The sequence below is a fragment of the Oncorhynchus nerka genome, linkage group LG18 (assembly GCF_034236695.1).
Source record: "Oncorhynchus nerka isolate Pitt River linkage group LG18, Oner_Uvic_2.0, whole genome shotgun sequence".
Classification (NCBI taxonomy): domain Eukaryota; kingdom Metazoa; phylum Chordata; class Actinopteri; order Salmoniformes; family Salmonidae; genus Oncorhynchus; species Oncorhynchus nerka.
In genome coordinates, this window is record NC_088413.1 from 72,230,988 (window position 1) to 72,257,725 (window position 26,738).

Genomic DNA, 26,738 nt, shown 5'->3' on the forward strand with positions numbered 1-26,738 from the left:
CTCTTCCTTGGTAATTGACAATGTCCAAAACCAATCATTGCGTTCACGAGCTTTTAGACGTTCTCCTCCTTAACCAATATGATGATAGTGAGGGGCGGGTCATATCATTCAACGGGAGAGGACGAGTTGTCTTTGTGTTGACAAATTGCGAAGATCTAGAGGTAAAATGATAATATTATGCATATAGCTAGTTCTGTTTTACTTTTCATCTCACGGCCCAGTATCGCATGAATAGTGAAATGAGATATTATTTTATAGCGTAGCTAGCGTTACTAACATGTCATTGGAGTGCAATGTTTTCACGGACACGGGTAACGTTAGCTAGTTGCTATATGAGCTAGTTGCTAACTAGCTCATACAGACCCAGTTCATCTGCTGAGACTCATTGTTAGCCTGCTAACGTTAGCTAACTAGTTAGTTATCTACATACATCGATTCGTTTGTGAATCCGATGAGGGTAGTACAACATACAACACCCGGAATATCGACCTTGTTAAGTCAGAGAAGCTAGCTAGGTAGTAATAATGTCAGACTGGGTTTTATAAGATGGTTAGCTTGCTAACCGTAGGCATACAAATGGCTTGCTAGCTCGACTGACTGGCTGCTGTACGTCGACATGTTTTTTTAGTTACGAAAAAGGCGAATGGTTGAACCAAGTCATGTTAGATAGCTAGCTGGCCTAACTACTAATACCAACGGTTGTTTTTCTCTGCATGTTTAAAATACAATTACAATACCTGAAGTAGTTATCTACCTAAAAATAGCTAGCTAGATACATGGCTAGCTAGCTAAATTGCTAACTCCTAGCTAGCTAATACAACTGGAGATCTTAACTTATTAAGGCTAAGTTCATCGTTAGCTAGATAGAACCTTCTAAGGATGAACTTAGCCTTAAGATGCCTTTGGGGAACCGGGCCCAGGACTGATTGGCTGGCTGGGTGGATTTAGCTAACTATTTCTCAATTTCTGTTGTTCATGACCATATTTCTGATTCTGTCTTTATTTCTTAGTGTTTGAATGGATATTACCAGGTGCCCGGAGAAATGGGTAAAACAAGACAAGGTTATTGTGGCGTCCTCTTACATTTGTCATCATGCATATCTGTCAACGCATCTAGCTAGTAGTGCAGTTCTTAGGCACGCTAACGTTACAATTCCCGTGACTAGCAGGTGCATTTAAAGCTCCAACAATACAAATGATATAAATGTATTTAGCTAGCTGTTATGGAGTTGTTCAGAACACTTTTCCATATTTTTTTCATCATGATATGGATATTATCCATGTAGAAAGTGAGAATGTGAATGCATTTAATCAGACAAATAAAGTTATAAAACCTGGAATAAAAATGTAACATTCAGTTAGACTGGGAAATGTTCGTTGAGCTGGTAAACTACAAAATTATCTAATTAAAACATTTGTGAACAGCAAGTCATAGTCATTTTCATTTGCGAAATGCAGCTAATATGCAACTTCATAGCCGTTTATTATTTTTGATCACACCACAATGGATCAACGTTGTAAAAAAACTAAAACACTTGCCATCCTAGAGCATCACATCACCAACGGTAACTCTAGGGCACCGAATGGATTTGTCTCATGCCTATTTTTGTGGTTCCACTTTCCAGGAGAGACCTCTGTCTTCCTCCATTATGCTGTCGAGTAAGAAGTCGGATGCAGGTACCTCTTCTTCCGCATCTTCCTCCTCCTCGGCGGCAGGGGGAGCTGAACGGGCCCCTGAAGCCCAGGCTACTGCCCAGGCTGGGGCCCCTGCTTCAGCACCAGGCCCCATGGAGATCAAGAAGAAAGAGCGGGCCTCCCCAAGCGGGGAGCCTGGCGGACCCCCGCTGCCCCACCCTCCCGGCCTCGGGGGTGTGGACCCGGACACGGCCGAGGGCCGCAGGACAAGCCGTCGCAAGCGATCAAAAGTAAAAAACCTATTACTCCTGTCCCCCCTATCTTAGAGAGAAATAGAATAAGTCACTACAAGCACATGCCTAGACCAGGAGCACAATGAATGACTATTGAGAATACAGCAATCTTTGTATGGCCATCTAATTAGTGGTGAACAACACCAGAGGATCACAGGGAGCTTGACCTTTGACCTCATCTCAGGTGAGCCGGAACATGGTTTTAATGGAGCGTTTATTGTGCCCATTGTTGCAGGTGGAGTACCGCGAGATGGACGAAAGCCTGGCCAATCTGTCTGAGGACGAATACTACTCTGAGGAGGAGCGCAACGCCAAGGCAGAGAAAGAGAGAAAGCAGGTGATCCCACCGCCGGCTCCGCCTGTGGAGGAGGAGCCGGACAGCGAGCCTGAGGAGCCTTCTGGTGAGTGTGAGTCGGACTGTGCGAAAGTGTGTGTCTGCGAGCGTGAATGTAACATTGGGCAGCGAAAGGTGTGTGTGTATGTGTAAGGGCAGGTAGTGAGTGTGTGTTGGTGGTTTTTCAGGCGTGGAGGGAGCTGCGTTCCAGAGCCGCCTCCCACATGACCGCATGACCTCCCAGGAGGCCGCCTGCTTCCCGGACATCATCAGCGGGCCCCAGCAGACACAGAAAGTGTTCCTGTACATCCGCAACCGCACGGTGAGAATTGTATTTATTTACATTTTTATTTAACTAGGCAAGTCAGTTAAGAACAAATTCTTATTTTCAACGATGGCCTAGGAACAGTGGGTTAACTGCCTTGTTCAGGGGCAGAGCGACAGATTTTCACCTTGTCAGCTCGGGGATTTGATCTTGCAACCTTTCGATTACTAGTCCAACGCTCTAACCACTAGGCTACCTGCTGCCCCATATGCACACGCGCACTGCATTAACACGACTTGCTTCATTCTGGAGAATATTGTACATTTTGAGCTTTGGTCTGAAGTAGTGGCGAATTCTCCATTCTAGCTCCAACTTTGGCTCGATAACCCGAAAATCCAGCTGACCTTCGAAGCCACAGCACAGCAACTTGAAGCGCCATACAACAGTGATACAGTGCTGGTGCACAGGATACACAGTTACCTGGAGAGACACGGCCTCATCAACTTTGGCATCTACAAGAGAGTCAAGCCTTTACCAAGTGAGTATATTAGCTTTCCACTATCTGCGTGATACATAAACTTTATGTACAATGCCTACACTCATTTAAATATGTGCATATTAAACACACCAGTAGTACTTATAGGTATTTAGGCATGCATATACAATGTTTTCCACAAGCACGTGGAGTAGCCCGACAAAAGAGAAAGTAGCCGCTCAGGGGGGGTTAAGACATCAGGGGTTAAGAGATTTTTGCTGAACAAGCTTTATTTTGGTGTCCTCTGGTACATCCTAATGCTAGATTGTATTTTCAATCAGCAACTATCAAATGTTCATTTTCTCAGCTATCTGCAATACAGGGATGATTAAAGAATGAAGAAGGTGTTTAACATAAGCTTTGCTACACAGAAAGCAGCAGTTGATTACTCCATTGTCAGCACTTTGATTTAAATCAGTAGACCCTGCATCAATATCTGAAAATTCCATATATGTATCATTAGGTTTTAAAACAATTAAATCTGTTTTCTTTTATAATATTTTGGACCAGAGTGAGGTTCTTTCTCCACTAGCCTACCTATTGTTTCTGCAGTAAGGAGGATTCACCATCTGCATCTAATGTTTTCATAATTTATCTGTAGATAATCGCCAAAAAGCCTACCGGTATGCAAATGAGGGAGCCAAATGAACAGCTCTCTTACCGATTCAATTCAGTAGGATACTGACTAGTCCCTCACTTTAACGTCACTGTCTGGCAAGTCCTGATGCACTTTATATGGAAAATACAAACAAGATCTTTAGTTGTCCCAATGCGATACAGTGGATATATAACTGCATTGTAAGATTTATGAATGGGAAGGTTGTATGAGATCGACTTCATTCAGTCAGTTCAACACTTTTTTTAATAAAACGAGTCAAGCTTGCTGTTTGTCAATCGAAGCACAGTATATAGCACTTCATGGCTACATATGAAACATGCCAGAATCCAATGTTAACTTTTTTTCCTCACTGGCCTGGTTGGTCCAGTTGGCCAAAAATGTCTACAGGCCCGGACATAGTGTAGTTGTTAAATGCATTGGGATCATGCAGGGCCTATAGGTTGGCATGTTTTCTCTCTATATTCAGCTATTAATAGGCTACATTTGGTTATTATGAAATGTATTTAAAAGCTGTCTAATAATTTAGCAATGCAAGTCATTAGTCGATTCATTAGATTAGCTTTGTATTAATTACCTTGTTTTTGTTTGTGAAGTATGTAATTTTGAGAAGATCTGAAAATAGGACGCTGCCCCTTTTAAGACTGAAGGTCCAAAAGAGAGATTGACTTTGTTTTTTACTTTTTGTATATTTTTTTATTTTTTATTTTATTACAGAAAAGTCAACATATGCTACAGGGTACGACAAATTACAGATTATACAAAGACCTTAAAAGAAACACACATTGATTGTTTTAACAGCTTTCTTATTAGAAGATTGTAGAATGGTCTTAATGTACTGCTTAAATTCATTATAGAAAACACAAAATAGTTATTTTTTTTAATTGACATTTATGAATATTTGTATTTTATTTCACCTTTATTTAACCAGGTAGGCTAGTTGAGAACAAGTTCTCATTTACAACTGCAAACTGGCCAAGATAAAGCAAAGCAGTGTAGCAGTGTCCATTATTGCAATTAGATTTGAGGTAAAATAGTTTTTCTTTATCCTTATTATAGTAAAGGAAACGGAGCAGCACGTTCTCCCATAACGAACAAAAGTCATCAAGAATATTAACAATTATAAAACTATGAATGTTTTTCCATATTTTTTTTTACACGTAGACAATGCCAAAATAAATGCAAAACTGTTTCTGGATGGGTAATATTATGGATCATTCTGAAAGAGACCTCTTTGACCTTGTTAACAAGCGGGTATTTGTGTGGTAATAAACATACTTTTCCCCAACAGATATTATTGACAAATGTATTCCAGTAAGTTGTGACGTAAGGAATGGATAAAATATCCCTTTGAAATAAAGCACATATAGATCTGTTGTTCTGAGGGAGCAAGGAGAAACACATTTCCCTATTGGAGAGTCAACTGGATTAAGGGAGGGTAGGTCAAGAAGGTGAGGTCTGGTTACACCTCTAAACAACATGAGAGTTCCAGATGGAATAGCATCAGACTATGGCAAACTCTCTAGGTGTAACAGGGATATTGTAACAAGATAAAAATGCCTCATGAAATTAAGTATATTTGTTTAGCAATGTGTGTGTCAAAATAACTTATGTGATAGGGATGGAAATTGACAAGGACCTATCGATACGATTTTATCACGATACATAGACGCTGATACAATATGTATTGCAATTCTCAGCATTCTATATGTGTTGCGATTCAATACTAATTTTATTGCGATTTAATTTTCAAAACGTATTGCTCACTATACGTCTGTTGCAGAGAGACAAGATGGTATTATAATGAGTTTTGATCAGTCAGGGAAATAAAAATGCTGAAAACATGTTGACTCACTATTTAAAAAGAACATGGAGAACAAGCGATGGGATGAGGAATACCCGTTTTGGCTCAGGTACAGACGGCTAGCGCTAACTAACGCTACCTAGCAACAAAAAAAATGGATACTTGGAGCCAAAGCATCCATTTAATATCGGTCAAAAATAATAGTGCGATATGCAACTATCGATTTCATCCCACATCACTATGATGTGATTGCCAACCACTCTGGTTCTCCTGTGTCCCTGCAGCGAAGAAGACTGGGAAGGTGATCATCATCGGAGGGGGTGTGTCTGGGCTGGCAGCCGCGCGGCAGCTGCAGAGCTTCGGCATGGACGTGACCGTACTGGAGGCCAGGGTGGGTCAACAGCACATTGCTTGTCAACAGAGCTCAATAACCGTAGAAAAACAAATCATTATTATTGGACAAGCTCAGAAAGTTTGTTTCACTCCGCCTCTGATGGATTTCTTCTGTTTTGTGCTAATTGAACACAACCACAACCCATTAGCTAATACACTGAACTGACCGGTAATATATTATTTTCAGCCTTGTGTCCTGTTTTGACCTGGTATAACAGCTAATGGTTAAGGTGTTCCTCTTCACTATGGTAGTTGTGTCATATGGTTATTGTCTCCTCAGGACCGCGTTGGGGGGAGAGTGGCCACCTTCCGGAAGGGCAACTATGTGGCTGATCTGGGGGCCATGGTGGTGACAGGACTGGGTAAGGATTACAGTTACAAAATTCTGCTAACTCTCCCAAAAAGACCATGTTTTCCAGAAATCCAGATGGGAAGATCCCCAGAATCAGTGGGGAATAAGCAGGAAATCCAGATTAGATGATCCCCAGAATCAGTGGGGAATAAGCAGGAAATCCAGATGGGAAGATCCCCAGAATCAGTGGGGAATAAGCAGGAAATCCTCCAACTGTGATTTTTAGAAATTCTGGGAAATTTAACGGAGATTTGCAACCCTAGTAAGGATGAACCAGAGACGTGCAAAACAAATTGACACAAACAATTACATACATGTACAGGTGAGGATGTAGATGATTGAAACTCACTTTAAACAGTCATTTCCAATTCGCCTCAAATTCCTCTCACCTATTATCAAGGAACAATTTACTCTGAAGTATCTATTGACTTCATGATACCTCTACTTTGAATTTGTCAGTTTTCCTGTTAGGACAGCTTCTCACCAGCAGAGGGTGGTGTTGACCATTTCAATGTTGTCTAATCAAATGCAGTCTGAATAAATAGGACAGGAGAGGCAAAAACAATACTTTTCACCACTTTTCTCCAGTTTCTTAAAAACGATACAAAAACGACTATTGAATATCAGGACGATGAGATTCCTAAGATGTGTTTTAATAGATAACACGTTTGTTCGTATTCAGTTTGTTGTGTGTTCATAATATGTACACAATAGTTATCATCAAGTGATCTGCCAGGCTAGTAAACAGTGACATGCCTTGTAGTTGAAATGGAGGCTATGTGATGGTTCTATGGTTGTGTAGGCCCATGTCCTGATGTTCTATCTGGTGTGTTCTAGGAGGGAATCCCATGGCAGTGGTCAGTAAGCAGGTCAACATGGAGCTGGCCAAGATTAAACAGAAGTGTCCTCTGTATGAAGCCAACGGTCAAGCTGTGAGTGCTGCATCGCTAACTATTTAGTGAACTTACTTTGCATTACGAGGTTTAGGCCACGCTCCCCGTTGATGCCAATGAACTGCAGTTGGAGTGGAATGCCTGTGTGTAGATATGACAATTCATTTTGGTGTAATGTTCTATGAGGCCTACATTGGCGTGTTGGTGTCTCGTGCAAGCGTGCTCGGTTTCAGCAGTTTAAATGTCTGCTTACTCCAGATCCAACTTTCTACCATTGGAACCTATTACCATTGGAACCTATTACCATTGGAACCTATTACCATTGGAACCTACTGCTATTGTCCACATCACTATTTGGGTACATCACTATTTGGTTCTCGTTCCCCTATGTTAACTTGCTCCATTTGTTATTTGCGCTGAAGATGTTTAGATTTTATTCAGGACACAACTATGTGCTGTGTTAGCAGGGCCCTTCACTTTGTCTGCAGTGTGGATTCAGTTAGCCGCTTAACAGGGTGGATTCAGTTAGCGCTTAGCCTAGCATTGCCCAATAGCTCAGCCCTCTCCAGGTTGAGACCGGACTCTCCCAATGTAATACTGTTAGACTGGAAATAAACAGCAGTGTCCTTTCTGAATTATTATTTTCTCCCTCCTCTCTGTCATGCAGCGGTACGATGTTTGGGGTTATTTTCAGGCCAGGGTTGTATTCATTAGGGCAAAACACCAAAGACAATTTAAATAAGCCTTTCTTATTAGACATGTTGAGGTAGTCCCTCCCTGTTTCAGTCCATTTTCTTCTGTTTTGTACCTAATGAATATGACAAAGTTCACACAGGTGGTAGACATGCGTAAGGTTGCTTCTCACACCACGTGCAACTGTTTTCCTTTCCTGCAGGGGACGCTAATTGTCATTTTCAAGTGTATGTAAATCTGTTCAATGTTAAGTTTGTGTTTTGTTTATCTAATTTGTTATTTCTTTGACCCCTGGCCTCAATCCCTCCCTTGTTCACCTCCTGGTTCATCTCCTGGCTGACTGCTAAAGGGCGAACGATGCACAAGTGTATGTATTGTTTTACTACATGATAACGTTGTTCATCTATTGTTAATAATTAATGTCAAATCTGCTGTCAGTTCCCAATGAAGCAACTGTGTAGTAGACCGTAATAGAACTGGGTCTGTTCTTGAGTGCGTCTATGGTTCAGGTGGCTGTAGTATGTTTGTAGTCAGCTATTTTTTCCCCTTCCAATCCGATACCTTAATGGTAAACGATACTTCCTTTAGGTCAATTTCTTTTTGCAGAGAAAATAAGGATTGCTTTCTGAATTGGATTGCCCTCCCTGCTGACTTCATGTTCATGATTGACATCAAATTGTTAGTATCAAATGTTGTAATCCTATGGGTGATTCTTAACATGTCATTGTATGAATGACTGCTCCCCCAGGTGCCCAAGGAGAAGGATGAGATGGTGGAGCAGGAGTTTAACCGTCTGCTGGAGGCCACCTCCTACCTCAGCCACCAGCTGGACTTCAACTTCCTTAACAACAAGCCTGTGTCTCTGGGACAGGCCCTGGAGGTGGTCATTCAGTAAGTCTTTGGCCAGGTCATCTCAATTAACCCAGAAATAAAATCTTTGGCAATTTGGTGAGCTGCATGATTTAGTTCTGGGTCCATACGTGTTAGAAATTGGGAGTTTTCCTCACTAATTTCACCACACGTGCGAAGCAGTTCAAGTTTAAGCATTATTATCACTGATGTGTTCGTTTGTCTGGTAACGTCCAATAGGCTGAGGTGTTCGTTTGTCTGGTAACGTCCAATAGGCTGAGGTGTTCGTTTGTCTGGTAACGTCCAATAGGCTGAGGTGTTCGTTTGTCTGGTAACGTCCAATAGGCTGAGGTGTTCGTTTGTCTGGTAACGTCCAATAGGCTGAGGTGTTTGTTTGTCTGGTAACGTCCAATAGGCTGAGGTGTTCGTTTATCTGGTAACGTCCAATAGGCTGAGGTGTTCGTTTGTCTGGTAACGTCCAATAGGCTGAGGTGTTCGTTTGTCTGGTAACGTCCAATAGGCTGAGGTGTTCGTTTGTCTGGTAACGTCCAATAGGCTGAGGTGTTCTTTGTCTGATAACGTCCAATAGGCTGCGGTGTTCGTTTGTCTGGTAACGTCCAATAGGCTGCGGTGTTCGTTTGTCTGGTAACGTCCAATAGGCTGCGGTGTTCGTTTGTCTGGTAACGCCTGGTAACGCCAATAGGCTGCGGTGTTCGTTTGTCTGGTAACGTCCAATAGGCTGCGGTGTTCGTTTGTCTGGTAACGTCCAATAGGCTGCGGTGTTCGTTTGTCTGGTAACGTCCAATAGGCTGCGGTGTTCGTTTGTCTGGTAACGTTCAATAGGCTGCGGTGTTCGTTTGTCTGGTAACGTCCAATAGGCTGCGGTGTTTGTTTGTCTGGTAACGTCCAATAGGCTGAGGTGTTCTTTGTCTGGTATCATCCAATAGGTTGCAGGAGAAACATGTGAAAGATGAGCAGATAGAACACTGGAAGAAGATAGTCAAGACCCAAGAGGATCTCAAGGAGCTGTTGAACAAGGTGACCATGAGAGCCACTATCTCAGGTCAAAATAACAACAAGAGTAGCTTGCTTGTAGATGTACTTTGTCCCTCCTTTTAATATTTCTTCTCCTCTTTTGTATATCTACCTTTCTCGCTTTCCCTCATGTCCTCAGATGGTGGGTACCAAGGAGAGGGTCAAAGAGCTGCATCAGCAGCACAAGGAGGCCAGCGAGGTCAAGCCCCCAAGAGACATCACCGCTGAGTTCCTGGTCAAGAGCAAGCACCGCGACCTGACCGCACTCTGCAAGGTGAGACCACAAGTCAACCACTCACATTCTCAGTCACACCACCCTACAGTAGAGGCAGAGTAGAGGTACAGAGGAAGGATAGATGAAAATGGATAAAGGGATGATTGATAATGGTGGTTTTTGAAGTGGATAGGAACAAAATGCGATTGAAATCTTCATCACCTCAATCGACTTGTTCCATACAAATGACTTCAGGCTGCAAGCAGTTAATGACACATTACTTTGATTACTGTCCTGTTTACTTATTTGTTTTTCCAAAACAAACTAATTCCATTCCTCTGTGGTGTGGTACTTTCTCGACTCACACACCACGTGGATAAGCTATAAATCTAACAGCTGGAGTTGTTAGCAGGAGCAATCATCTATTTCTAGGCTCCAGACACAATTTGATTCAATTAAAGGCGTTATGAACGTATGCGTTTTGAATCACACCTATTTTAAGCCACTTTCATGTGATTATCAGAGTATGTTTTCTGTGGACTGGAACTCCAAATAGCAGCTTGACTAGCAGAATGGCCTGCAGCTACAGTAAAGGCCCAGTCTCTCTACCACTCACTCTTGAATTACTTTCCATCAACTCATAAAGACTTTCCATTGTAATTGTTGTGGTTGTTATGTAGCAAGGATCTCCTCCATTCAAGTATTTTCTTCATTTGAGTAAACTGATTTGCAAGGAGAATATAGAGACTAATGACTATAGACTGCTGCCTGTCACACTATGGCTGCGTTTACACCGGCAGCCTAATTCAGATCGTTTGCCCAATAGACCAATTAGTGGGAAAAGAATCTGAGTCGGACTGCCTGTTTAAACGCAGCCTAAGAGCTTTAACAGAAATAATGTTAATGTAACAAATGGAGAGATTGGATTTGGGCCATTAAGCCAAGGACAAAGAAGTGTACTTGATACCTAACTTTCACCTAAGTCCAACTTTCATTCAGCCTCCTATTGACATCAACACACGACTAAGTGAGAATTAGACTTCAATAGAATGTTAGGATAGAGACGAAAACATGCTATAAGTTGTGACAATGGCATTAGCTCTGAGCAAAACAGACCGTTTCAGCAGCATGTGTTTGACTGGTCTAATGCCTTGTCTGGTGTGTCATTAAAGCCACAGATAAAGCTTCACCTCAGACGTGTACATTCAGGAGGCAAGTTTAAACACAGCTGCTGTCTGAACATGTCGACTGCCTCGGTCGACTGCCTCCTGAAAAAGCCACTTCTAAGGCGTGACTCAGGCTGGTCTGTCTGGTTGGAAATGGTCCACACACACACACTGAGAGCGTGTTTGATACACACATAGAGGCTAGGTCATGGTCGGGGAAGCCTTGGGCAGAAGGTTGTGGGGTTTTCGTTTTAGTTGGGCATATTTTTTAGGCCGTGTTAGCCAGCTGGTGGCTGCAGGGGTAAGTGGTGAAATTTGGATAGGGTGAGTCAGCCCATTTAACTGACTAAGCTGCTGTCCTTCCTACTTGACTTAGAACCTCCTTTGGGGGTGTATGCAGCGCAGAACATACACCCCGCTGTTTCCCTTAATATCACTTAGCGTACAGTACACACACACCTCTGTATGTCCCACAGTGTTTATACCTTGCTGTCCCCTGTCTCCTGTAGGAGTATGATGAGCTGGTGGAGTCGCAGGTCAAACTGGAGGAGAAGCTCCAGGAGCTAGAGGCCAACCCACCCAGGTAAACGTTTAACCCCTGAACTCCAGTGTAAAGGCCTGTTGTGGCCCTATTTCTTAACCCCTGAACTCTAGCGTATTCTTAAGGCCTCTTAAGGATCGGACCCGTTTTCAATTTTTTTGGTCCATCATATTTGAAACACAGAAGGCCATAATATAATATTGCAGTTTAGGCTCAATTTAGCAGTGTGTGCAAAGTTTCAGATTGATCCAGTGAAGCATTGCAAAACCTGACAATATTTTGTATCAAGTCTGCCCAAATGTGCCGAATTGGTCAATTTCAAGTACATAACTATAGAGATCATACAAAAATGATATGGTAATACAACATTTAAGTTTACACACTGCCAGGAATGTCATACATGACGGATCATTAGCTTATACACAAACCATCACATCTAGATGGCCGGGCGGTGGGTGTGGAGCCAGAGACAGCTGGGGTTCAAACTGGAGAACCCAGTTCCTACATTTGAATATAAAAATAGATTTTATCAAACAAAACTGTCACATTTTATCTCTGGGACCCTCAGGATGACAAATCAGAGCAAGATTACTGAATGTAGTACATTATTTACCTTCAGAGGTGAATGTATCAAACCAGTTGCCGTGATACGTGTTTTGTTGTTGTGCACTCTCCTCAAACAATAGCCTGGTGTTTTTCAACGGTAATAGCTACTGTAAATTGGACAGTGCAGTTAGATTAACAAAAATGTATGCTTTCTGCCCATATAAGACATGTCTATGTCCTGGAAGGTTTGCTGTTACTTACAATGTCATGCTAATCACATTAGCGCATGTTAGCTCAACCGTCCCGGTTTAGGGACACCGATTCCGTAGAGGTTTAAGTGTGGGTGTGCTCTAGCCTGGGTGCCAGGTTGTTTCTGCTCTCTTGCCAGCTCTTTATGGAATTGTCATGCCAATGTTTGGCTTTACAATGACATTGGATCAGGGAGCGGGCTACAGACTGATCTGGGAGCGGGCTACAGACGGATCTGGGAGAGGGCAACAGACGGGTCTGGGAGAGGGCTACAGACGGGTCTGGGAGAGTGCTACAGACGGGTCTGGGAGCGGGCTACAGACGGGTCTGGGAGAGGGCTACAGACGGGTCTGGGAGAGGGCTACAGACGGGTCTGGGAGAGGGCTACAGACGGGTCTGGGAGAGGGCTACAGACGGGTCTGGGAGAGGGCTGGGGTCTGGGAGGGGCTACAGACGGGTCTGGGAGAGGGCTACAGACTGGGTCGGGTGGGGAGCGGGCTACAGACGGGTCTGGGAGCGGGTCTGGGAGCGGGCTACGGGTCTGGGAGCGGGCTACAGACGGGTCTGGGAGCGGGCTACAGGTCTGGGAGCGGGCTACAGGTCTGGGAGCGGGCTACAGACGGGTCTGGGAGCGGGCTACAGACTGGGTCTGGGAGAGGGTCTGGGAGCAGGCGGGTCTGGGAGCGGGCTACAGGCGGGTCTGGGAGCGGGCTACAGACGGGTCTGGGAGCGGGCTAGACGGGTCTGGGAGCAGACGGGTCTGGGAGCGGGCTACAGACTGGTCTGGGAGAGGGGTCTGGGACAGACGGGTCTGGGAGAGGGCTACTGGGAGCGGGCTACAGACGGGTCTGGGAGAGGGTCTGGGAGAGGGCTAGGCGGGTCTGGGAGCGGGCTACAGGCGGGTCTGGGAGCGGGCTACAGACGGGTCTGGGAGCGGGCTACAGACTGGTCTGGGAGCGGGCTACAGACGGGTCTGGGAGAGGGCTACAGACGGGTCTGGGAGAGGGCTACAGACGGGTCTGGGAGAGGGCTACAGACGGGTCTGGGAGCGGGCTTCAGACGGGTCTGGGAGAGGGCTACAGACGGGTCTGGGAGCGGGCTACAGACGGGTCTGGGAGCGGGCTACAGACGGGTCTGGGAGCGGGCTACAGACGGGTCAGGGAGAGGGGTCTGGGAGAGGGCTCAGACTGGGTCTGGGAGAGGGCTTCAGACGGGTCTGGGAGAGGGCTACAGACGGGTCTGGGAGAGGGCTACAGACGGGTCTGGGAGCGGCCTCTGGGAGCGGGCTACAGACGGGTCAGGGAGAGGGCTTCAGACGGGTCAGGGCTTCAGACGGGTCTGGGAGAGGGCTACAGACGGGTCTGGGAGCGGGCTACAGACGGGTCTGGGAGCGGGCTACAGACGGGTCTGGGAGCGGGCTACAGACGGGTCTGGGAGCGGGCTACAGACGGGTCTGGGAGCGGGCTACAGACGGGTCTGGGAGCGGGCTACAGACGGGTCTGGGAGCGGGCTACAGACTGGTCTGGGAGCGGGCTACAGACGGGTCTGGGAGAGGGCTACAGGCGGGTCTGGGAGCGGGCTACAGACTGGTCTGGGAGAGGGCTAGATGTGTTCGCATCCATCCTTTCTTTATCTAACCCTCTGATATTCTCTCTACAGTGACGTGTACCTGTCGTCCCGGGACAGACAGATCCTCGACTGGCACTTTGCCAACCTGGAGTTCGCCAATGCCACACCCCTCTCCACCCTCTCGCTCAAGCACTGGGACCAGGTACACTCTCACTCATTAAAGGTTGACTTAGCGAGATGAGTTGCATACTAAAAGTAAACACAATATCGGGTGAATTTTGGCAACAGCTAAGAGCGTTGAAGCTCGAGGCTAAACTTGTCAGCTCTTTTGCCCCAGTAGCTACCAGGTTGTAGCAGCGTGAAGCGCAGATACTGTGTGACTGTGTGAGAGCAAAGGATTGAATCACGCGCATCTCATTATCTACGGTGCTGCTCATTGCAACGTCATCTTGCTGAGTCTACCTTTAAGATTTCTTCTTGCCCTTCCACTAAACCAATCTGTCTTGTCCTGGCACTTCTCTCCTAGTAAGCACATCCACACTAGATCAGATGATGACATCAGTATGCACTTACTATAAACTGCTATTAGACACCAGGTCCAGTTGAATCTAGGCCATTCAAACCACCAGACTAGTCTCCATAAACCACACATAACTGACATTGAGCCTGTTTGAATGTTTTCTAGTCCCTGTAAACCATATATAACCCACATTTTGTTTTTTCTCCCTCCCTCTCCTGTCCAGGACGACGACTTTGAGTTCACAGGCAGCCACCTGACAGTGAGGAACGGCTACTCCTGTGTCCCTGTGGCTCTGGCCGAGGGCCTGGACATCAAACTGAACACTGCAGTACGGCAGGTCCGGTACACAGCCTCCGGTAAGTTTACAGGATGTGTGTGAGTCTCTGTTTGTTTATGTGTGTTAAACTAGACTAACCATGTGTATATCTCCAGGCTGTGAGGTGATAGCAGTCAACACGCGCTCCACCACCCAGACGTTCATATACAAGTGTGACGCGGTGCTGTGCACCCTACCCCTGGGAGTCATGAAACAACAGCCCCCCGCCGTGCAGTTTGTCCCCCCCCTGCCCGAGTGGAAGACCGCAGCTATCCAGAGGATGGGCTTTGGAAACCTCAACAAGGTACAGGACACCCCTCCAATTGGCGTTGTAACACTTTGCGTCTGTTATGTTTGGTGTTTGTATTGAGGTACAAGTCCTTTGGGAGTCTTGCTGCTAAAACAAGGTACTGAAAATCCCTCACTGGGGTGCTGTGACATCTTGTGTCTCTGTTGTCTTGGTGTGTGTCTGTTATTTTCGGTGTTTCTACCCATCTGGACTGAGATGGATGGAAGACTCATTTTGCAGTCTTGCTGCTGTGTCCTTGAAGAAGGAACTTGACCTTCAGTGAGAAGCCAGCTGCTGTTAAAATGGACGTGTGTACAGATAAAAAGCCTCTTGGCTCACTTGACACTAAACTACCAGGAAGTGAAGTAAAATTCTGATAATCTCTCCCGCTGTTAAGACATGTATTTCACTCATTCAGTCACCCTATCAATTTGCATGAGCATCTTTATTACATTGTATCAAGCATTATTCAGCCTGGGGGTTTTGGACAGAGAACAAGGTTTTTATTATTATGCCCTGCACCACTCTCCCCTGGTTGGAGGACTTGTTGAAAACCGGAAATGAAATATATACAGTGCCTTGCATAAGTATTCACCCCACCTTGGTGTTTTTCCATATTTTGTGGCATTACAACCTGTCATTTAAATAGATTTTTGAGAATTTACAATGACGTTGTCGTGGAAATTCTACACAGGGACACTCAAAGTCAACCTTAAATGAATCATTCTTTATTAACAGCATGCTGGAGATGCATAAAGTACCTGTCTGAAGTGAGCTCTGCCAGGGCAGTCCCGTTAGGTGTCTGTGTAAGCAGTATATAAGACGAGTTATATTTGCATGATTTAGCTTATTCATCATTAATGTTTTGTTTATGCATGTGACTCCTCACAATACCTCTCTCCAAGCTGAGACCTTGAAACTGAAATATCCCTTTCGTTCTCAAACAATGTTCTGGGCGTATTGCCAGATTGCAGATACTGATAGTGAGGATTCCCTCCAAGGCACGATCAATCAGTCACTTGCAAGAACACAGTTGAATTGGTTATTAGAAAAGCACAAACATAAAATGTTTCATCACAGCATGCTCCCTCAACTTAAGACTTCTGTGGCGTCGTGTGACACAACTGGACATTTTAATGCCCCCAGCACAAGGTGCACCTATATAATGATCATGCTGTTTAATCAGCCACACCTGTCAGGTGTAGGAATTATTTTGGCAATGGAGAAATTATCCCTAACAGGGATATAAACAAATTTGTGCACAAAATTTGATAGAAATGAGCCTTTTATGCGTATGGAAAATCTAAGATGTTTTATTTCAGCTCATTAAACATGGGACCAATACTTTACATGTTGTGTTTATATTTTTGTTCAGTGTATCTAAAAAAAAGAATCTTAACACAATGTAATTTTGACATTATGGGGTATTCAGGCTGTAACACAACAAAATGTAGAACAAGTCAAGGGATGTGAATACTTTCTGAAGGCACTGTGGATATACAGTACCAGTCAAACGACACACCTACTCCAGGGTTTTTCTTTATTTTTAATATTTTCTACATTGTAGAATAATAGTGAAGACAACAAAACTATGAAATAACGTAATAACTAAAAAAGGGTTAAACAAATCAAAATATGTTATATTTGAGATTTTTCAAAGTAGCCACCCTTTGCATTCTCTCAATCAGCTTCACCTGGAATGCTTTTCCAACAGTATTGAAGGAGTTCCCACATATGCTAAGCACTTGTTGGCTGCTTTTCCTTTACTCTGCGGTCCAACTCATCCCAAACCATCTTAATTGAGTTAAGGTTGAGTGATTGTGGAGGCCAGGTCATCTGATGCAACACTTCATCACTCACCTTCTTGGTCAAATAGCCCTTACACTAAGCGTAAACCAGATGGGATGGTGTATCGCTGTAGAATGCTGTGGTAACCATGCTGGTTAAGTGTGCCAGACAATGTCACCAGCAAAGCACCATCACATCACCTCCTCTATGCTTCACGGTGGGAACCACACATGTGGAGATCATCCGTTCACCTATTCTGTGTCTCACAAAGACACGGCGGTTGGAACCAAAAATCTCACATTTGGACTCGTCATTTCGTGGTCCAAGCAAGCCTCCTCTTCTTATTTGTGTCCTTTTAGTAGTGGTTTCTTTGCAGTAATTCGACCATGAAGGTCTGATTCACACAGTCTCCTCTGAACAGTTGATGTTGAGATGTGTCTGTGACTTGAAATCTGAAGCATTTATTTTGAGCTGCAATTTCTGAGGCTGGTAACTCTAATTAACGTATCCTCTGCAGCAGAGGTAACTCTGGGTCTTCCTGTGGCGGTCCTCATGAGAGCCAGTTTCATCATAGCGCTTTTTGCGACTGCACATGAAGAAACTTTCAAAGTTTCCCAGATTGACTGTCCTTCATGTCTTAACATAAGGATGGACTGTTTCTCTTTGCTTATTTGAGCTGTTCTTGCCATAATATGGAATTGGTCTTTTACCAAATAGGGCTATTTTCTGTATACCACACCAACCTTGTCACAACACAACTGATTGGCTCAAACGCATTAAGAAGGAAAGAAATTCCACAAATGTACTTTTAACAAGGCACACTTGTTAATTGAAATGCATTCCAGGTGACTACCTCATGAAGCTGGTTGAGAAAATGCCAAGTGTGTGCAAAGGGTGGCTACTTTGAAGAATCTCAAATGTTATTTCATAGTTTAGGGTTTCATTATTATTTATTATTATTCTACAATATAGAAAATAGTAAAAAAAATAAATAAGAAGAAAAACCCTGGAATGAGTAGATGTCCAATCTTTTGACTGTGTGTGTGTGTGTGTGTGTAAATATATATACCGTTTAAAAAAAAAAATTGGACTGGACTCCAAGTGTATCGGCTCATCAATGAATCACTCCGGTCTTAGTTCAGACAAACCCATCTTTCCCAGTACATTACCATTTTACTTTTGCAACACATCCTTCTATTTTACTGATGTCTTACGAGGGTCTTGAACCTCTATTTGGACCATTTCTACAGAGATTGCCTCTTAAAATAAACACTTTACCTAAGAGTATAATCATATTTCCCATTGATTGATTATAGTTTTCCGGATCTCCTAACAGTACTGTTTATAGGTCCATGTGAACACAGACATTATGACTTAACAACCACTCCTTGACCTGATGCCAAAAGCAGTACCAAAAGAGATGATCTATTGATTCTGTTCCCTCATGGCAGTCTGCACAGAGCCGACTGTCCAAAGCTCCATATATTAAGCATTCCTTTTGTGGCGAGAATTTTCTACAATAGTTTAAATTGAAAAGAACGGCTCGATGCGTCACTTGTAAATCAGTTCATTAACCCGTAGCCATGGTATTGGGACCTTTAGACTTGTTCCCAACTGTCATGGATTTTATGCAGCGTAGTTGTCAAACCTATCGACCTTAACTGATACATTTTAGGATTTATACTCGTCATTTTAAGCCATGGATGGTTTTTCATTGGAGGCAGACAAAACCAATTCATTACTTTGAGCAATTGCCTCTTCCATTTTTGTGCCAGAGCTGCGATGAGTTGGTTATACACCTCCATACACCTTGAATTGCTGGTGTAACACTTTCAGTCCTTATTTACGATGGCGTTCTTAAACATGATACCTCCCTTATACATTTGTATTTAGCCATATTATTTGCTCTTTTATTTGTTCTACATTTTCTGAAGGATGAAATTGGAATTGTAACCAACTCTTTATGGCTTCCATTTAAAATAAAATAAAAAGTACAAGGTTACCTCTCTCCCCAACACAGCTATTTATCCTGCTTTATAGCAATTCAGGGAGAGAGGAATGTGTGCGGGTGAGTGAGTGTTTTGGAAATCTGTTAGTGATCAGATAAGAGTCCTCCCCCACTCTCTCTCGCTCCTCTTCTTTTCTTCCTGAGCCCTGATGTGCATCATCTACTGCAGAGTTTCAATCTGCTAATTCGGCTGCAGCAGAAAATGCGGCATTATTATGCAATGAGACCTGTTTGTGGCACCTCGTGGCCACCAGAGGGAGCTCCGTCTCTGGATCACTTGAATGGAGCAATCTGCTTCTAATGACAGTGTTTGCATATGAAAAGATTATTGTGTGTGAAATGGGTCTTAAACAACTTCTCACAAATATAGGACAGGCAGTTGGAACAATAGAGATTTATATAATTCAGTTGCGTTTAATACTGTGGGTCAGAACGATGTTGAAATGCAGTTGCTCAGACTTCACATTTGGTCCGGTTCCAACTTTCCCTTTGGTGTCTCCTTATAAAACAGTTAAATTCTGATTTCTGACACTTCTGGTTTCGTTCTGATCACTAGTGTCATCAGAAAGGCCTAAAGCTCAGAATTTCCCTCAATCTCTGGCTCCCTGCCCAATTTATTGACTCATTGCTCAACTCCTAACTGTGTCTGGGAAACTGTCCTGAATAGACTGGTATCTGTGGGGTGTATTGAGTCACTCATGCTGATGTATGTTCCTCCCGTCACCAGGTGGTGCTGTGTTTTGACCGTGTGTTCTGGGACCCCAGTGTGAACCTATTTGGCCATGTGGGCAGCACTACAGCCAGCAGGGGAGAACTCTTCCTCTTCTGGAACCTTTACAAAGGTGAGTAGGGTTGGGTGATATGGACAAAATATAATTTCAAAATAGTTATGTTTTTAATAATAATAAGTTCACAATTTCCTGCACTCATTTGAGAATTTCCACACTGACACGTAGTGCTGCTAGATATAGGCAAACAATCTAGGCCTTATTTTTTTACCAAATGTTGCAATTGCATTGTGATTTAGAGCAAAACACTTGGAATCATTTGAAATTGAATGATTATTCAAATTCTAAATTTAGAATATAATAGTGGGCACTTTGAATACAGTGTTTGACTTGACAACAAATGAACATGCCAGGGAGGAGTTATTGTGACAGGGTAGGAACCTAAGTGTTGACAAGTGTTTCCTAGGGGACTCTAATCTTTGGCTACATTGAATGTTTTCTCTGAGCAACTTCATGTAGCTAACATTCTTGCTTCACATATTCGTCTTTGATTTAGAAGATACTGTTGCACAAAAAACATGCACTGGTATTATCAGGCTGTATCGCTAGTTATGTTTGCTCTGACTCAGTACATTTATTAGCTACCTAGCGACTAGTATTAGCGGCTAACAAGGTTTAGGCCCAACTTACTAAGACAAGACAAACTGATAGTGTAATTATATTAAGAAGCAAAGTGAAAACAGCATCGTTGTCATCAACATTGTTGCATGTGCTGCATTGACCATACAGACGGAATGCAAGTGTCTCGTGCTCAAGGAAAAACAAATGTGCTCCTTGAGTGTCAGGGGGCGGCGCTAAATCTATGGAAAGCGGCATGGAGAGAGAGAGAGATGACTCCAGTAGCAAAGTCAACTATAAAAATGGACATTACACACTGCATATCACATTTAACAAACCAAACATTGAAATACCATTATAGAAGGTAAAGTAAAAACTCAAACCAGTCCATGTAAAATACAGTATACCACCCAGCCCTAAAGGTGAGCACAGTGAACTAGTCTGTTTTGATCTCCTTCATTGCACTGATCAGGTGAAAGCCAGGCTGATGATAAGCTTCTTCCACCACGTGGTTTTCAATTGTCAAGTCTTCTCCCGTGGCAGATAAAGGAGAGGATAGGTTTATAAGCAACTGAGTTAGAGATGTTGATATTTGGATATAGTCACACATTGTCTTTTTGACAGAATTTCCTTCTCTAAATTAATATTACATTTTCAGTGGTGGAATAATTACTCAATTGTCATCTTTACTTTTACTCAAGTAAAAGTGAAAGTCACGCATTAAAAGACAAAGTATCTGGTTTTAAATGTACTTAAGTACAGTGGTGGGAAAATTACTTAAATGTCATACTTGAATAAAAGTAAATACCATCCATCAAATTCCTCATATTAAGCAAACCACATGGTACACTTGTCTAGCTGCGTGTTATTTACAGACAGCCAGGGGCACACTAACACTGACATAATTTACCAACGCAGTATTTGTGTTTAGTATGTCTGTCATAGCGATATATTGATAGGTTCGTGAATTGGACCATATAGCTGTCCTGCATGAGCATTTGAAATGTAACAAGTACTTTTGGGTGTCAGGGAAAATGTTTAAAGTACAGATTTTCTTTAGGAATGTAGGGGAGTAAAAGTTGTGGCAGCACGTCGCCTAATGGTTAGAGTGTTGGGACAGTAACTGAAAGGTTGCTAGATTGAATCCCCAAGCTGACAAGGTAAAGATCTGTTGTTCTGCCCCTGAACAAGGCAGTTAACCCACTGTTCCTAGGCCATCATTGTAAATAAGAATTTGTTCTTAACTGACTTGCCTAGTTAAATAAAATACAGTACAGATACCCCACAAAATGACTTAAGTAGTACTTTAAAGTATTTTTACGTAGTTACTTTACACAACTGCCTTTATGACAGTGTTACTGCGAAATTGACCCATGTGTCCCCCCCCCCCCCCCCAGCCCCCATACTGCTGGCGCTGATGGCCGGGGAGGCGGCCGGCATCATGGAGAACATCAGCGACGACGTCATTGTCGGACGCTGCCTTGCCATCCTCAAAGGTATCTTCGGAAGCAGCGCTGTACCTCAGGTATGTGTGAATTTGCTTGTTTTGTACATAAAAATAGAATAACACTCAATATGGCCGCCACCGGTCCTCCCACCACGTAACGTAACGTAAACTTGAATCATAATATCCATTTCTATAGTTGAGTCCTTTCCAACCACCAGTCAAATACATCATGAAAAAATGGTTCATATGTAGTTATTCGTGTTGGAACTGTCTAGTGTTTCCCAACCATGTTTACTGGAATCTAATATCGGTATGGAAACTGTGTCTTTTCTTTGATATCACGGCAGCCCAAGGAAACGGTGGTGACGCGTTGGCGTGCCGACCCCTGGGCACGGGGCTCCTACTCGTACGTGGCGGCCGGTTCCTCCGGTAACGACTATGACCTCATGGCCCAGCCCATCACCCCCGGTCCCGCCATCCCCGGAGCGTCACAGGTAACACATGGGACTACTAACACATACGATACATTACGAGACAGTTTCCCAGACACATTAAGCCCAGTCCTGGGTCAATAAGTACACTCAGTGGAAAATCTCCATTCAAAGTGCTTTCAGGTCCAGGAATAGGCTACCTCTGTGCAGTACTCTGCTTTGTGATTAACCTGTCTGGGAACAGGGAACCCCTCGCCAACAGCCAATGAAATTGCAGGGCGCCAAATACAAATCAACATAAATCAAATTACTCAAACATACAAGTATTAGGCACCATTTTAAAGATAAAATTCTCGTTAATCCAGCCACAGTGTCTGATTTCAAAAATGCTTTACAGCGAAAGCTCCACAAACGATTATGTTAGGTCACCACCAAGTCACAGAAAAACCCAGCCAAAGAGAGAAGTCACAAAAAGCACAGAGATAAAATGAATCACTAACCTTTGATGATCTTCATCAGATGACACTCATAGGACTTCATGTTAGACAATACATGTATGTTTTGTTCGATAAAGTGCATATTTATATCAAAAATCTAATTTTACATTGGCGTGTTATGTTCAGTAATGTTTTGCTTCCAAAATATGCGGTGATTTTTCAGAGCCACGTCAATTTACACAAATACTCATCATAAATGTTGATGAAAATACAAGTGTTATGCATGGAACTTTAGATACACTTCTCCTTAATGCAACCGCTGTGTCAGATTTTTAAAAACATACCATGCAATAATCTGAGTACGGAGCTCAGAGCCCAAACCATCCAAAATAAATATCTGCCATGTTGCGCAGTCAACATTAGTCAGAAATAGCATTATAAATATTCACTTACCTTTGATGATCTTCATCAGAATGCACTCCCAGGAATCCCAGTTCCACAATCAATTTTTTATTTGTTCGATAAAGTTCATAATTTATGTCCATATACCTCCTTTTGTTAGGGTGTTTGGTAAACAAATCGAAACGCGCGTGCAACTTCCAGCGGAAATATCGGACGAAAATTCCAAAAAGTTAAGATTACTGGTCGTAGAAACATATCAAACGTTGTATAGAATCAATCTTTAGGATGTTTTTATCATAAATGTTCAATAATGTTCCAACCGGAGAATTCCATTGTCTGTAGAAAAGCCATCGAACGAGAGCTAACTCTCTGCCAGACCACTGACTCAAAGAGCCCTCATCCCCCCCCTCCTTTATAGTAGAAGCCTCAAACGACGGTTGACATCTAGTGGAAGCCTTAGGAAGTGCAATTTGACCCCATAGACACTGTATTCGATAGGCCAAGCTTTGAAAAACTACAAACCTCAGATTTCCCACTTCCTGGTTGGATTTTTCTCAGGTTTTCACCTGCTATATGAGTTATGTTATACTCACAGACATCATTCAAACAGTTTTAGAAACTTCAGGAGTGTTTTCTATCCAAATCTACTAATAATATGCATATATTAGTATCTGGGACTTAGGAGGTAGTTTACTCTGGGCACGCTTTTCATCCAAAAGTGAAAATGCTGCCCCCTATACCAAAGAAGCTGTGAACACTACATATATAAATATAGCTGCAAGCAGCAATGCCAGGGTTCAGTCATGTGCCCACTGTGCCACGATCAGGAAAAATTTAACTTTGCCCTAGGACGAGTTACTTATGTAATGTTTACCACGCTTGCCAAATATCAGAATTCGATTTTATGTATTTTTGATCATTTTCAATGAGGTTGACTACTTTCAATCAAAGTATTCTTATCCAGAACCACTGGACCAATCGGCACCAACTTTGGTATATTACATCTATGGATCTTCAAACGCAAGAATCTGTTGCCAGAAGAGTAGCGTTTTTCTCAAAATGGCGGACCTGAGAAATAAGTATAATAATAATGAACCAGATCAAATATGATAAGGTGTCACCATCACTGCTGAACCCCTAATAACACACTCCACTACTTATTTCTGTACTGGCATCCCACTTTTGATTCGTATATAGTGAATGGAGTGGCAAAGGCCCGAACCCGACATTATTTTGCATACATGCATGTTGTCCTTATGAATAAAGAGTGTAAAGCCCAATCTATTACATCATCAGAACACTGGATATTAGCGCAAGTTTATATTTAAAAAACATACCCGGAACCACCAGAGCATATTTACAAAATCTCATCCTCCTTAGCAAACCCAAGTCGTTCTGACATGGGAACACTCATATTTCTGTGTTGGTTGATATGTTTGTCACCCCCCCCCCCTTCGTTCGCAGCCCGTCCCACGTCTGTTCTTCGCCGGCGAGCACACGATCCGCAACTACCCGGCCACGGTGCACGGCGCTTTGCTCAGCGGCCTGCGAGAGGCAGGACGCATCGCCGACCAGTTCCTGGGCGCCATGTACACCCTCCCCCGACAAGCCACGCCGACTGCCGCCCCTCAGCCCTCCCCCAGTGTCTAGAACCCTGCCCCTTTTACCAGTGTCCTTCTATGTTCAAGTGATGTCGGTGACTCCCGCTAAGGTGTAAAAAAAAAAAAAAATTGCCTGTCATTTTGTGTTAATGTTTAACCACCATCGATGTTACTGGACAAACAAACTGCACATTCCCAAAGGACCGAGCCAGCACCAGTCATGTCTCGGGCACATCTCTTATCCTGCATCGTTCCCCCTCATCCCTCGACAGTCAATGCAGTTAAGTGGAACCTCCAATGGAACTCTCAGCTGGTTTCGTGTCCCTTCCAGCACCACTAGTTAACCATAGTGCTGTTTGAACAGGCTCATGCTAAGATCTGGTTGTTGAAGGTAATGAAAGCCTCTTTGGGAGGACAGATCTGGTTCCCAGTCTTATTCCAGTAGGAAGACACTACACTAGGTGTAATGCTAACCCTGGTCCACTTTATCGTCGCCCAGCCCGGGACTTGAACCAGCGACCTTCCTGTTACTGGTCCACCTCCCTAACATTAAATGGATGGAGGGGCTGAAGAGAAGGATCAGCAGCCAATAAGCCACAAAGGACAGCCAATCACTCGCTGATCCATCCCTAGCTAGCATTAGCACTGTTTCACTCCTGATGTATTTTTCTATTAAACATATTCTAGCTGCTACGATGTTGTAGCCTACAGTGCATTGTATTGATTGTTTTAAGGATAATGTTAGTTGTATGCCTCCTACTGAATAGGATCTGTACCGTGTAGGGTATGATGCATAGAGGAGTAGTGGAGGAAAAGGTAAATACTATGACTTATGTTGTGAATGTTTTTGTTACTTATTGTATTTAGCAGCTTGTCTTGGTGTATTTTATTGTCGGCGTTGCATACCCTTTTGATATGTTTTCAACATTTGGGTATACAAATCTAATAAATGCATGTGTGTCCCAAAAAATGGTTTGTTATTGAACAGGTTCAGATGGTACCTCCCTGTTTCACTTCTTCCATTTCATGCCTAGTGAACACAACCCAGGCAATTATGAGTGGAGGAGATGGTCAATGACTTGCATCCTGTGTCCACACACAGAGGTTGCTTCCCAATCATTTCCTGAAGTGTACACACTTTCAAATATGATCTATTAAATTGACAAGCTAGTCGAGGTGACTGCTCTAACCATGGAAATAGATGTCAATTATTCAAGGAAGGCAAGAGCAGGTGGGACCATTCTAGCCAATGAGAGGGCAGATAGTTGTGCCTGTAGTTCACACGTGTAAATTGTTTGTCTCAAAGTTGCCAGGATGCCACATGCATTCACTTGTAACAGCCTGGAAACTTCTATTTGATCAAATAGACCTCCATACCAAAAAAGGGCTTATCTCAGACATATTTTGGGTGGAATAAATCTCTCGCTTGGCTACTTCCAACAAATTCATTGGTTTAGTGGAGGCATGGGCTAGTGGGAGTTTCCACAATTTGGAATTTAACATATTTAACTTTTTGCAAATCCGTAACGTTCTGTACGTACAGTTGACGTCGGAAGTTTACATACACCTTAGCCAAATACATTAACTCAGTTTTTCACAATTCCGGACATTTAATAACAAGTGCTATAAATAATTGTTGGGAAAATGACTTGTCATGCACAGTAGATGTCCTAACCGACTTGCTAAAACTATAGTTAACAAATTTGTGAAGTGTTTGAAAATGAAGTTGACTCCAACTGTACATCCACAAATGAATACATACCGTACAAAATGTAACATGCTAAATGGAGTATCTCGGATTTACATACAGAATGCTCTGAGACCACGTTGGGTTTCCATGTTGAATCCTGATTTGTATCATGGGTGACCTGCCTGATTTTATAGCAGTCATTTCCTTTCAAATCAGTAAAGGGTAGTGAACAAGTGCATACTGGGAAGAAAGAGAGATAATTGGGATATCGCCGCACATGTCTGATCTGGGTGGCCTCTATGTAGCACTGATTCTCCCAGTCCTCTGACCATTGGCCTGCTCCCTGGAGCATGTGTGTGGTGGCCGGGCAAGGCTTTGGCAACCAACGGCATTGTGGGGGTCTGATGGACCAAAGGAGAAATTGCACTAGGTGGTTTGGGAACATAGTTTAGTACCAGTACCCCTATATTATTAGTGAGAT

The 26,738-nt window shown here is 43.3% G+C and overlaps 1 protein-coding gene across 8 annotated transcripts; it reads left to right on the top strand.

Moving 5' to 3' along the window:
- The first annotated feature begins 5 nt into the window (after positions 1-5).
- LOC115146423 (lysine-specific histone demethylase 1A-like) lies at positions 6-25,537 on the top strand. Of its 8 annotated transcripts, none has more exons than XM_029688478.2 (21): positions 83-161; positions 1,011-1,062; positions 1,626-1,925; positions 2,161-2,335; positions 2,451-2,584; positions 2,894-3,065; positions 5,767-5,873; positions 6,156-6,237; positions 7,065-7,159; positions 8,163-8,180; positions 8,562-8,704; positions 9,610-9,700; positions 9,837-9,971; positions 11,587-11,660; positions 14,073-14,184; positions 14,726-14,858; positions 14,935-15,122; positions 19,631-19,745; positions 21,647-21,774; positions 22,044-22,190; positions 24,431-25,537. In XM_029688478.2, the coding sequence occupies exons 2-21, from the start codon at positions 1,018-1,020 to the stop codon at positions 24,614-24,616; spliced, it is 2,580 nt and encodes an 859-aa protein (XP_029544338.1). In that variant the 5' UTR covers positions 83-161; positions 1,011-1,017; the 3' UTR covers positions 24,617-25,537. The 8 variants fall into 8 exon arrangements, with proteins under 8 accessions (XP_029544343.2, XP_064860399.1, XP_064860398.1 ...); XM_029688479.2 differs by having other exon boundaries at positions 2,164-2,335; XM_029688481.2 differs by having other exon boundaries at positions 2,164-2,329.
- Positions 25,538-26,738: the final 1,201 nt, after the last annotated feature.